Source organism: Cariama cristata, unplaced genomic scaffold (genome assembly GCF_000690535.1).
Source record: "Cariama cristata isolate BGI_N322 unplaced genomic scaffold, ASM69053v1 scaffold23314, whole genome shotgun sequence".
Taxonomy (NCBI): Eukaryota; Metazoa; Chordata; class Aves; order Cariamiformes; family Cariamidae; genus Cariama; species Cariama cristata.
Genome location: NW_009612644.1, coordinates 1 through 13,393, shown reverse-complemented (window position 1 = coordinate 13,393; position 13,393 = coordinate 1). Strand labels below are relative to the sequence as shown.

The window sequence follows — 13,393 nt, the reverse complement described above, 5'->3', positions numbered from 1 at the left end:
TTGGTGTCCACTGCTTTAAAGGCACATAAACTTACTGTGAAGACTGTCGTGATTTAACCCAGCTGGCAACAGAGCACCATGCAGCTGCTCGTTCACTCTCCCCCCAGTGGGATGGGGGAAGAGAACTGGAAGGGTAAAAGTGAGAAAACTTACGGGTAGAGTTAAGAACAGTTTAATAATTGAAATAAAATAGTAATAATAATAAGTTGTAATGAAAAAGAAAATAATAGAGACATAAAACCCAAGACAGACAAGCAAAAAGCAAGTGAAAACAATTACTCATCACCAACTGACTGGTGCCCAGCCAGTCCCCAAGCAGCAGCCCCCTGGCCACCCTCCCCCCCGGTTTACTGCGGAGTATGACGCCACACGGTATGGGATATCCCTTTGGTCAGTTGGGGTCAGCTGTCCTGGCTGTGACCCCTCCCAACTCCTTGTGCACCCCCAGCGTACTTGCTGGTGGGCTGGGGTGAGAGGCAGAAAAGGCCTTGGCTCTGGGTAAGCCCTGCTCAGCAATAACAAAAACATCCCTGGATTATCAATGCTGTTTCCAGCACAAATCCAAACCACAGCAGTGTACCAGCTATGGTGAAGAAAATTAACTCTACCCATCAAAACCAGCACAAAGACCTTGCATTTATTTTCAAAAATAAAAGATACTTCTTCATTTCCTATTAATAATAAAATTTTTATCCTTTCCTTTTTAGATCCTTTGCATATTTTACGATTAAAGACAGACTGCCCCAGATCCTCACAAGAGTTATTGATACTCTGCATCGACATAAAAATGAATTTTTTGAAGAACATGGTGAGGTAAGAGTAAAGTCTCTTTTTGCCTGAGGGCTTTTTTTTTTCCCCCCTAACCCTTGAGACCCCTTCTCTGCCTTGATTTTACTGGTTTCTTACTACAGTCATTACTTGTCTGTCTTAATCTTTTTGTATTTTGTGTTTTTTTTCCTTTATCATCTCTTTCTTGTAGCTATTTTTCATTAATTTTGGAACTCACCTTTCTGTCTAACCTTTTTCTGATGTATCTGTTCGCCAACTGCTTCACTTTCTCAGGTTTTTGTGTTGATGCAGTGTTTAATAGGCTGTAGCATCTCCTGAACATGGCAGTGTTTCAATACTCTGTTCCCCTTTAATAAGCAAAACGTCCAGTCTACAAAGAAGTCCCTTCCGTGATTCATTTTAGGATGTTAGGTGTAAAATGAGCTTCGTTCACCAAAATGTGTTTGGTTGAATCAAGCTCTGATGTGTTGGGGACTCGCATTTGGCAATTAAAACTTACCACTTACATCTTTTATGAAAAATTGATCTGTGTCTCTACAGGAATAAATGTTCAGAATAAGAACTTTTGTTCTCCACTTATTTCAGAAGGGTGTGGAAGCAGAGAAGAGGGCTATATCTTTCCTCTCCAAACTGCGGAATGAACTGCAAACAGACAAACCAGTGACACCTTTAGAAGACGAGCTGCCTGATGCTGCGCTGTGGAACCAATACCTAGACTACCAACGAAATTTATCAAATGGAACTGGAGAACCGAGTTGGTTTCAGTCCCCTTGGTTATATGTAGAGTGTTATATGTATCGAAGAATTCATGCAGCTTTAGCACAGAAGTAAGTATTTACTAGCCTGGTATATTACTCTGCAAAAGATTATTCTTTTTTTTTTTTTATTTTAGGAGAAAGGAAGACAGCTGGGGAGTAAGATAAAGGAAAATCTTAAGCTTTTACCGTATTCCTTTTCCCTCGTCTTGCACCTCAGATTTAAAATTAACACTTTTTCTTCTTCCGTGCAGCAAAATTTGAAGCTCATGGGGTTTTTTTATGCTTCAGTTTCTGTAACTTGGTCTACACGAAACCTCTTAAGCCTGACTGCCTAGGTTGACCTTCTTGCAGACTAATGTGCATTGAGATATGGAAGTTATTTAGCATTTCTAGAAGGTTGGTTAGTCTAGAATTATCTCCGAAGACATGTTAGCCTAAAACACAGAATGCGAGAGCCACTAATCTGTTGGGCATTCTAACTTGTTTTGCTGCTCGAAATCTGAAGTTACCATTTGAGAACTTTCTTACAGCAGCAGACCCAGCTTAAGCAGCCCCTGTTGTTCATTCCACACCATCTTCTTATTCACAGCAGTATTTCCAGACCACATGTTGCATCGAATTTTGGGAGCGGATCCTGATTAAAAATAACTTGGCAGGAAAAACTTGTTGTGCTGGTACTGTGGAGAAGTGCCAGTACAATGTAATGGGGTAGGAATGAGCAGTTTAAGTTTCCCCTGCTGCCAAAACAGTTGAAAGCTCCATGCGTACTAGATGTGCCCTTCGTGTTACAGAGACACAAACACAGTGATGGGACTCTGTTTCTGCTGGTATATTGCGTAGTCTGAACTCTTCTAGCAAAAACTTCAGATAGGAGATGGATCTGCTGGATTGCACTTAAAAAACTGAGCAGATACTTTTCATTAGGAAGCTTTAAGTTTCTCAATCTGCATTGTTTAGCTGCTCTTAAGCATATGCTTGGATGGAAGTTCAGTCATTTGTCAAAAGGTGTACGTACAAATATGTCTCATAATATATGAGTCCATATTTCTTATATATTACAGGAACTGAATTGTTTTGTTATCTTTGTCATGTTAATTTTCTGAAGTTCTAGTTAAAAACTTTCGGAAGAGTAACTTCATGTCGCTGTAAGAGACTTCGGTATGGGAAGTACACTTCACCACACACAAACACGATTAAAGTTGGGCCAGCAATGCATGACGTTAGTTCACTTGTATGTTACAGTTTTAATTCTCCATGTCTGAAGACTGGAGTTCAAAATTGTCAGTGTATGTGTGGTTCCCAGAATTGCTGTGACTGAACACTTGTTCACTTTCAAAATATATTGCTAGAAATATAAAGATGCCTTGTGTACCGTCTGTTTCAGCGACATACGATATCGGGCTGTTATTGAGATGTGTGAAAATCTAGTATGACAAATTAGAAGTGGAACATCTAACTAGGGTCCACAGTGCGGCCTAAAAACCTATACTTCGAGCTTGTGTTGTCAGGTGTGTTTCATGTGCTGTCGTGGCAAACGTGGAAAGTATGTTAATATATTTGTTCTCCTTCTATTTTTAGCCCACCTATTGACAACTTTGACGTATTTAAGGAAGGAAAGGCTCAAAATTTCTTTGAATCCCAAGAGGCTATTATTGCCTTATGCACTTACTTTCAGGAACTTCTTAAGAATATCAAGGATCTAGATGAAAAGCAACTTCAGGAGGAACTTTTTAAGCTATTGCAGGTAAACTAATGGTGCTTAATATAAGAATTTAAAATGTCTCTCCTATGTAAACAAAAAAACCTTTGAGGTTATAAAGAATCTGAACTTGATACGGAAGTTAAAATATAGCTCCCTTGTTTGTAAAAATGCAATGAAATCCTGACCGCCATACTGTGTTGCTGCTAGTCTGGATATATTTAAATTTTGGTTACTTGTATTAAATGTGACGTTTTCATTATACTGCTGGTCTTCATCGTGTATTTGAAAACCCAGCTTATTCTCCTTCAAAATCAGTATCTCTAAAATATTTTAAGTCAAGTTCCAGATGGTCTTTTTGTTATTTAACTATAAAATTTAAAAACAGTTCACTTTATTGACACTCTAAATGTTTTTAGACTTCTTGGGAAAAAAAATTTAGAAGTCAGTCTGGGCCAGAAGTGGTTTAAAAGCTTTATGGCTGCATTATTCTTGGAAAATTATGCCTTTGGGTAGAATACGAAATATCATAGGATTACAAATAAGTCCATTATCTGGCAACAATGTACACCAAGTATTTGATGAATCTTTATAAAGACCTCATTAGTGTGTACTTAAAATACAAGTTCTTACTTGCCTGTGTGTAATAAAAAAATAAACCTGCTTTTATCACTCCTTTTTCTGTGTTCCCACTGATATTTTCTGGAATTACAGTATGGAGAATATTTGTGTTTTAAGCTTTGCGATCAGTGTATTTACATTAATCTAAATCTGCCACCTTTGTCACTTCTGATGCCTGCATAAATACAGAGCATTGTTCGGTTTCTTCCACAAAATCTTGTCTATATTAAGATTTCTGTATAAGAAGTTGAATTGTACTAAAGCTTGGAGGAAAGTGCAGAGCTAGAGCTTTCATGTCCCTAAATAAAAACAAAAAACAAAACCTTTAGTGTATGTGAGGTTTAGAATGTAACTACAGTGAGACTTAGCAACTGTTTTTGTGTTTTCCTCCTTCTAGGTGTCATTGTGGGGCAATAAGTGTGACCTTTCTTTTTCAGCTGGTGAAGACAGCTCTCAGAAATCTAGTCCTTTACAATCCCTGGAAAACATGATACCTTACATCCTGGTGAACGATATGGAAAAACTTTGGTCGCTACTTGTGAACGCCAAAAAAAGAAATACAGAAAAAAGTCATGTTAGAGTTGACATAATCCTGGATAATGCTGGATTTGAACTTGTAAGTGATCTTGTGTTGGCTGACTTCCTGTTATCGTCAAAGCTAGCTGATGAAGTCCATTTTCATGGAAAAAGTATTCCATGGTATGTGTCAGATACCACAAAGCATGATTTTAACTGGACTGTTAAACAACTGCAGTCAGCTAATCACATGTGGATGTCGAGGTGTGGGATAAACTGGGAGGGCAATTTGAAAAAGGGAGTTTGGGTTTACTGTGATCACATGTTTTGGACTTTGCCGCATGACTTGTCCAGTATGGCTGAAGTCGCTCCTGACTTGTATGCTGATCTACAGAAGTCAAACTTGCTTCTTTTCAAAGGTGATCTAAACTATAGAAAATTAACAGGAGATAGGAAATGGGAATACACTGTTCCGTTTCATCAAGCCTTGAACAAGTTTCATCCTGCGCCTCTCTGTAGTTTGAGAACACTGAAATCTGACACTCAGGTTGGCCTGAAACCTGGACAAGGTGAACAAATTCAGGCTTCTGAACCTGAATGGATGGTAAGTGGAAAATACGGCGTAGTCCAGTTTGATGCTGCTCTCTAGTTAAATGGTTCCTAATATTCTGAAACAGAGGCTCAGTCTGAGTTTTAACTGCTTTTTCTGTTCCATCTTGGCTTCAGCAAAGATTCTTTCTTGTTTGCACTTTTTCCTCCCAAGTGATTTGTTGTTTTTGTTCCACAAAAGACTTTAATGTTGTGCAGAAGTTTACAAACTGTCTTTGTATACATAAATCAATCTGCATTTCAATATATTTTGTTTTCCTAATGTCCAATGTCAGCGGATGTTTAAGATGAACATTTAGTTGTCCATAATATTTTTCTCTTCATCAGTGGGTATGAGAGTTTATGGCTAGCAAGTGAAAAATCTGCTTCAGGAATCATCTCCTATATCCCACGTTAGTGTGTATTTACTTATTCCAGGATAGTTTGTGCTCCACGTACCATGCATTGCATGAAAGTTAGTATTTAGAGAATGCACACATTAATTCCAGATAGATTCTTTGCAACCCATTGCAGGATCATATTTTAAAACTGTTGAAAGTTGAGTTGACTTCTACCAAGACTTTATTACATACCTTGTTTTTTACCTGCTTCTTGTCTGTGGACAGATAACTTTTGACATTTTGAGTATAGTTCGCTGTATGTTAAGAAAAGAGTTCTTGAGTGACACCTTGTAAATGTTAATTTAGAATTTGTAAATTTAATTTTAAAGTACAAGTGGATGTTGCTAGCCAGTTTGCCTGTAGGAGGGGAGTTGTCCCATTTGCGGGAAGATTAGTAGGAGAAAGGACAATCTCATTTTAAGAGTGTGGAAGATACTGTTTATCTAAGAACCTCTGCCAAAAAGAAGCACACAAATAAAAACCCAAACCAAACCAACCAACCAACCCAACCAGTTACATTAATTGGATTTTAGATTAATACAGATTTGAATTAAAGCTGGCCTGTGAGCAGTGTTTGTGGTTCAAGCACTGCTGCCTCTTTCCATTGTGGTAGTTCTCTTTATTTGTCAAATGTATTTGTTTTTTTAAGTAATTTTCGTGGGGGAAATACAACCCCAGTTGTACTGAAAGTATATGCTAGAGAAGCATATGCCATACAGGTTGCTGCTAATTGGAGTTGTATGCCCGTTTCTTCTGTTCTGCCCTGGTCTCAAATTACTCAGAATTTTGGGGAAAATTTAGGGATTTTTTTAGTGGTTTTTCAGAGTGAAGTGAAATGAAAATGGAAATGCATTATCCATTTATAAATGAAAAATTACAAATAGATTCTATCAAGTCTTAAAGTACTCCTATGGTCTGAAATAGGGCTTTTGATAGGGGACTGATGTAACGCCAGTGATAACCACAGATTGGTTAGAAAATGGTGGCAGAATTACCCATAGAGTCTGACTGTGTTATGCTCTTGTCTAGAGCTGCTAAAATGAGGTGAACTTGCCTCTGCTAGCCAAGGTGGCTATGTTGTAGAGAACAAGAGTAGACAGCAGAGAAACTTCCTTTTCCATTTTACACAGTGAAAAGGAGGGCACAGAAGTGGCCTTATTTGCCTATGTTCTGGAAGCGGTGCTCTGGCAAGAGAATTGGAACGACTGTGTGGTAGAAACTGGATTTAGAAAGACTTTTGCGCGTATGGTTAACCTAAGACGAGGGTAAGCTTTGGCAGGCCTAAGGAAGTGGGAGGGGGAAGATGGGGCTGTGTTTCGTACCTATTTCAGGCTTTGAAAATGAATCTGGATTCCCCTTCTGGTCAGTGAAATCACTGGCAAGGCATGTCTTCTGAAGTGGAGAGAATCAGCTGCTGCTTGTTGTGTTCATACAATAAAGATCTATACAGTGGATAAATATGCTCCAGCTGATGATGACTTTTGATTATTTGTGTTTGTGTTCTTCTTCCATCTGAAAGTATATTAGTATTTTAAAGTTGCAAGGTTAAGTATTCAAAACCTAAGATGCTAGGAATTTCAGGAGGCAATGTGGTATTGTAGGTGGGGTTCTACTTTTGAGACCTGGGTTTAATGTTCTCACGTCCTTTGTATCTCTGCCTTGGTACTCCTAAAGGATGAATTCATGCTCATCCTTAGGCACCTGATGACACTGCATAGATTAGAAATCCAGTCAAGAGAGCTGAAGCTGAGGCTGCTGAAGGTCTCTGACTGGAGAGAGCTCAGGAGGGCTCCGGCGTTGGTGCTTTGACCAAATCATAAATGATATGATGACTCTGGGCACTGGAGCCTCGGTTTCTCACCTGTGAAGATGCTGTTAACTTCTTCCAAATGCACTTTGAAGGAGCAACTTTGGGTCAAGAACAGAGGGATGGAAGTTGTGGAATATGTGCAATGAAAACGTCCCGCCTTCTTCAGAGAGACAAATTGATTAGGGGAAGAAATCTGCTTTGCCTCTGGACAGAGTGTTTGTACGGTGTTGACCGTAATTTGCTGGAGAGGTTTAAAAGTGTGTAAAGAACAAGAAGAGAAAAGATTGTTTCACTGTTGAGGCCACCCTTGAAGAACAGATTTGCCTCTTACTCTGTCCTTACACGTGCTGAGAAACTTGGTTTCATTTTTCACTGGTTGGTAATCTCTCTGCCCAGATGGCTTTCAAGGTGTTACTTCGGGGAATTCACAGTGAAGATCAGTGAAAATTACAATTCTGAAGTTACGATAAGTAGAATCCTGAAAAATACTAAATCGCTTAGGAGATGCAGCAGTATTCACTCATTATTAGTGAATCATCTCATTGGAGATCGTTGCATTGACATTTATGAGGAGTAGGGTGGTGATTTCATGAGTGCTGTAAGATACGTAATTCTTAGATTAGCATTTGAATGCTAATGTAAGACATGATGTCATGTTGGGAAAAAAAAAAAGAAATTAAATTAGTTCTATTTTCCAGTTTATTAAGTGAGCACTTTTCATCTTTTGCCCCTCACAAAGAGAAGTTTATGTGGCAATATACGGTGTGACTATATAGTTACATGAGGAATGCACAGCCGTAACTGCCAAATACTTCACTGCTTGACTTGTATAGCTGTAATTGCAAAGTGCTATCTATAGACAGAACTGAATATGCCGCATACTTTTCTGTTTGTTGGTTGGCTCTATTCTTGTAAAATTTGGATTAATTCTGTGAAAACAAAATAAATGGTGCTGTAACGCCGGTGTTATATTCTCCCATGCCTCAAAGAAGTAGTGAAGACAGATAGTCTGATGAGGCACTGTGCTCTGCTGTTGGGTTAGCTACAGTTTAGTTGAAAATAGTTTAAGTGCTTTTGTAGATACTCAGTGTTAATTGCTTGTGTAATATACCTTCATGAAATGGCAGCGCGTGCTGCTGCGTTTAGGTGGAATTTACTGTTATACAACATAAAGCATGTGTTATAACAATAGCATTTGCTATAATACAGCATTTTTTTTTTTGAGTATTCAAGAAAGTTGCTTCTGTACACCTGTGTTACAACTGATAGCCCAAAATGCTTGTACAGCATAACTCAGGAGCTACTGATTTGTATACCCAAATTCTTGATATTTTCATTTCGTGCACCATTTGAGTATTTATAGGAAAACCAAGGGCATTTTCAGTAATTCTGAGGACCACAACAGACCAATATCTTTTGAATTCTATTTCTTTACTCTGCCTTTTGAGCAACTGTATTTGTAAATCAGTTTTTGATAGCAATGATTTTCATTTGTGATGAAACAGGAGGAAAAGTAATGTCACAGATACAGTGAAAGCCAGTACATAAATCTATCTGAATACTTGTTAATTCATTAGATAAGATACATACAATAATTCCGTATGTATATAAGGCTTCTTGAAATAAATTGATGTGGAAAGTAAGTTGATTGTATGACGGGAAACTGTTGCAAGAATATTGAAATAAATTACATAATTTTGTGCAAAAGTCAAACATCATTATACTATTTCTGTGGCTGGGAAAGCCAATTTAAAATAATTCAGGTCTTAGTTCCTGAAGTTTTTTTCTCTGAAACAAATTTTATACAAAATCCTGTAAAGCATATTTATCCAATGAGGTTTTGAAAGAGAGAGATGCAAGAGACGGGTATCATAAATGTTCCTCTTCGTCAAGACAGGGCAGTATTAAGGAAGTTTCTGCCTTGTTGCTCTACCAGTATTCTTGCTCAAATGTCAAAACCTTAAAAAGCATTGAGAATCTCTTAAAATGTATCTGGTAATTACTTATTAAGATTGGTGCAGCTGATGGTGTCATTATCAGGATCACTTCCCGAACTGATAGGTGCTCCATGTGTTCTCAGCACAAATGGAAATATTTTAGTGTTACACATGCTGTAACTAATATTTCCAGATCACTTTGTTTTACACACCTTACTGATGTCCCATAGACCCCAGCTGTTGTTGAAATGGCTCCTTTAAAGTTCATAGTGTATTTGCGTTTATGGTGGAACTACTTAACTCCTTGTTCCTTGCGAAGCATATTTATCTCCTGTGCTCTGTCAGCATAGGAAAAATGTTCACTCTCTTGCATGAAAATTACCACATTAAATGTTTTTAATCTAAAAAAACTAAATCGTGTCTGAAATATAAATTCCCAAATGGTATTTCCAAATGTTAGGCTTTTTCATTAAACAGTTTGTTTGCTTACATGCCTTCTGTTTACCAAAAATTACAGAACAAAAGTTTAGGTTGATCTTTATTTCAAGCAAAAATGTAAGTTCAAAATCACCTAAGACTTATCTAAGGATTTTAAAATAAAACTGTGAAAATCTGCTAGTTAAAATGATCCTTTTATTTCTTTCCAGTATGGCAGTGGCAGAAAGCATGGGGGGGGGGGGGTGGAATTTCCGATACCATGGATTGTTTATGCTTTCTTGTTTGGTTGTGTTTTTTTTTTCCTAAAACAGGTTTTCAAAACTTGTGTGAATTTTTATTCTAGCTGATACAGATATATTTCTACTTCTATCAGCCCTGGAAATAAAAAGGCCACTTAAATAAATTTATATGGATTAATTAATCCACATTCTGTCACAGCCTACAGTTGTGAATTCTGCAGATATATTGTGAGAAGGGGTTTTATTTACACTTCTCTCTGAGGTTTGGCTCATTTGGCTTTGTTTCCACTGGGAAAGAGATAGAAAATGTCATATTATGATCGTATACAATGAAGAAACGTACTTGTGTGCTGCTTTTGTTGAATCACTTTTCAGTAAGCTAAATAATGATAGTCTTTCAAACTTCCCATGAAGAAAAATTTTCATGCCTGTAGGAATTTCTTTTATCTTTCTGGGGATTCCACTTATTTCTTCCAAGTATTTACTGAAGTAAAAGATTAAGAGCTGAACAGACTAAGGTAAGATATATCAAGGTATATATTACAGGCTTTTTTTCTTTGCTTTCTTCATGTTAACTAATTGATTACTCTCATACTGTCATGGTAAGGACGGTGCTTTCCAAGTGACTATAATTGATGAAGGGCCTGATGACGCAGTGAGTTGCATCTCTCAATGTGCGGTTCACACTGAGTTTTGCCTGCAGTTGTGGTGTTTTGCTCGGGGATTAAGGGAGGACTTGGTTGTTGCCAAATGTGGAGATAACAGTGCCTGATGCCTGGGCAAAGGGATGATGGCGTAGAGGCAGAAGGCATCCAGGCCTCTTGTTCTGTCTGGCAGTGGCTGCCCAGAAGCAAAGCCCTGTGCATTCAGTGCAGCACTGCTTAATGCCGACATGGGGCACAGGAACAGCTCCAGCTCTCACCCCTGAAGGCCAGGCACCTGCAGAGAAAGGCTTTCTGCCCCCTCGCCTGCTCAGGGACGAAATACTGTGCCAGAGGTAACCACATAAAGTTCCTTTGAAGTAGTTGAGCAAGGGTCAATCGCTAAAATGCTTGTGTACGTTGAAATAGCGCAGCAGAGAAGGGCCTGCAAACTGGTAAAGCCATGCTTTCCTTCCACGGTGGTGTGTATAGGAAGGTTCTTCTGGAAACCCAGAGCTGGCTTTTAACAGCCATGAATGGCCTAGAACAGGTTTCAGCTCTTATCTCCCATGTCCCAAGAAAATGTCTTAGCTGTCATAGATCAGGGTATGTACTGGGTTCTGGTTCTAGGTGGCTTATATACATAGATAATTGTTATTTTGGTCTAGGATCTGCATTTGTAAAATACAAAACAGTTCTGGAAAAATGGTCCAGGAGTGCTCCCTTCACCTGCTCTTCCCTCAGTCTGGTGACTCCTGTGTTACCTGCATAACAGCCCTGTTTCAACCCAGAGAGCGTGCATACCCATGGCCTAAGGCTAGGGAACTGGGAGACAGGTAAAGTTCAAATTCCTCCAGGCAGAGAAGGGCCTACAACTTGCCGCGAGGGCTCCTAGTATCTTTATGTGAACAAAAACGTGGCATGTGGCATACTGAGCACTTTGAAAGGCAACCTAAGGTAATTTGTATCACTTGCTAGGGAAGCGGTTCAAGTGTCCAGAAACACGGAACTGTTGGGGTACTGGGAACAATGGCTCTCCATCCATCCATCCATCCATCTCCCACAAGATACAAAGGACATCTCTTTTGTCAAGTGAGGGGTAAGCTATCCACATCATCACGTGACTTTTAGCATTGAAATTATTCTGATAGGTCCATTCTCATTTACTTACAGAAAATTCAATTAGTAGGAGAAATTTAGGAACTTGCAGAACTCTCTCAATTGTTACATTTTTTTGAGTGTACTGGCTACTGGAATTGGGGTTTCATATCCCAGACTGGTTTTAGCATCTTTCCTCAACACTGAGCTCTTTCACAGAAGGGAAAGATTATAGTAATTTTTTAATTATTGTTTTCTGTTTTAAAAATGAGAGTGACTTTATTAGGTACATACGTTCAAGAGATTCTGCATCATTCTTTGCTCAGAAAGGCTGAGAACATCCTGTCCATGTATTTTCTGTAACACAACATGAAGAATCTTACTGTGAAAATGACTCCTTGAAATTATTTTTAACTAAAAATTCTGAAGTAACCCTTCCTAAGTCATCATTTCCTACCCCTGTTAAGGAAAAAGAAACATGGAGTTTTGAGAACTCTACCTGTAGTATTTTGCAAACAAGCCTAAAGCATTTTAAAGTGCGAGAATTCTGCAACAAGACACTTTTTCCTTAGTGAAATGGCTTGAAGCAGTGGGTATTGCACCCCCTCCAACTGCCCCATTCTCTTTCAGAGTGTTCTATGACATTTCTGCTGTTCATCCTTTTTTTTCTTGCCTCTTTTGTTGTTACTCTTGCTGCAGTTCATCAGATTCAGCGTGGGGGTTTTTTAAAGCCAAATAACTTCATAGATCTACGGTAAGATACGGCTGTATAGACATTCTGCCATCACCAAGGGTGAAGGAGTGGCTGAAGTATAGCTCTTGAACCAGCCGTGGCACTGCAGGACTGGCGATGGGGAAGTGCGCTCAAGCACATGCTTAAGAAATTTAGGACAAAGTTTCACAATCATTTAATCCTGCATCTGAACGCTGCTGCAGTAGTGGGACAGATTAGGCTGCAGTGAGATGCTGGACAAATCCAGGATGGTATTTTTGTCCAAATTTGCAGAGGACATCAAAACTTCTGCCAAAATTTATGCTGGTTTTATGTAAGGCTGCCAGTACAAATTCAACCTGTCAAAAGTACTTAATAGATTTGAAATGCAGGAGGAGTTTATGCTGGATCAGCATTTTTCACTATGTGGCGGTAGCAGCTTTTAATCCACCACATTTGAAATTATAAAAAATTTTGGTTGGGCTCCCTAGCCAGCAGCGTAATATTTTAGGTACCTCACATAATAGAGCAGTCGCAGACATAAAGAGGGGGGGAAAGGAAAAAAAAAAAGGGTCAGGTCCTCATAAAAATATTAAGGCTTTGTGTTAACTGAGGTTTATACCACTTTGGAATAAACTTTGGCTCAGGAACTGAATGCAATTTAACTGGGAGCTAGAGATGGCCTGGGCGTTTCTCTCCGAGCCTGGGTGCACAGTTCCCCTCTGGCCAAGGTCCCTGCTCTTCTGCTCCGGCCGCTTTCCCACCCGGCTCCCTCGGAGAGGTCAGCGCTGCAGAACCACCGTCCCTCCTCGCAGGCGGCCGTCGCGGGGTTCAGGGGTGTCTCCCGTCAGAGAGGTGCCTGCAGCAGATGCTGCTCGCGGCTGCCTTCTCCGCACCCCCATCCGCCCTGTCGGCGCCGGATAATTTTGATTCAGAAATGCTGTACTGGTTTCGCTCCTCTACTGTAACAGCAGTAAGAGAGTTTTCGTGGACAGCCCTCAAGAACAACCATTTTTGTAACACATTTCTATACCCCCTATGCCGCGTGGTGTTGCCCTCGGCTCACCCTCCGCCCGCGAGGATGAACTGGAGAGGTGCCACCCGGGAGCGGTCCTCACCTCGCGCGCCCACGGCGGTTGTGTCCTT

The 13,393-nt window shown here is 39.6% G+C and overlaps 1 protein-coding gene across 1 annotated transcript; it reads left to right on the top strand.

Annotated features, from left to right (window-relative positions):
• Positions 1–707: 707 nt before the first annotated feature.
• LOC104155224 (chromosome unknown open reading frame, human C6orf211) lies at positions 708–5,220 on the top strand (the record flags this gene model as incomplete). Its single annotated transcript, XM_009698738.1, has 4 exons — positions 708–813; positions 1,375–1,616; positions 3,126–3,291; positions 4,265–5,220. Coding segments are annotated over 4 exons (1,282 nt in total), but the record flags the coding sequence as incomplete, so codon positions are not given.
• Positions 5,221–13,393: the final 8,173 nt, after the last annotated feature.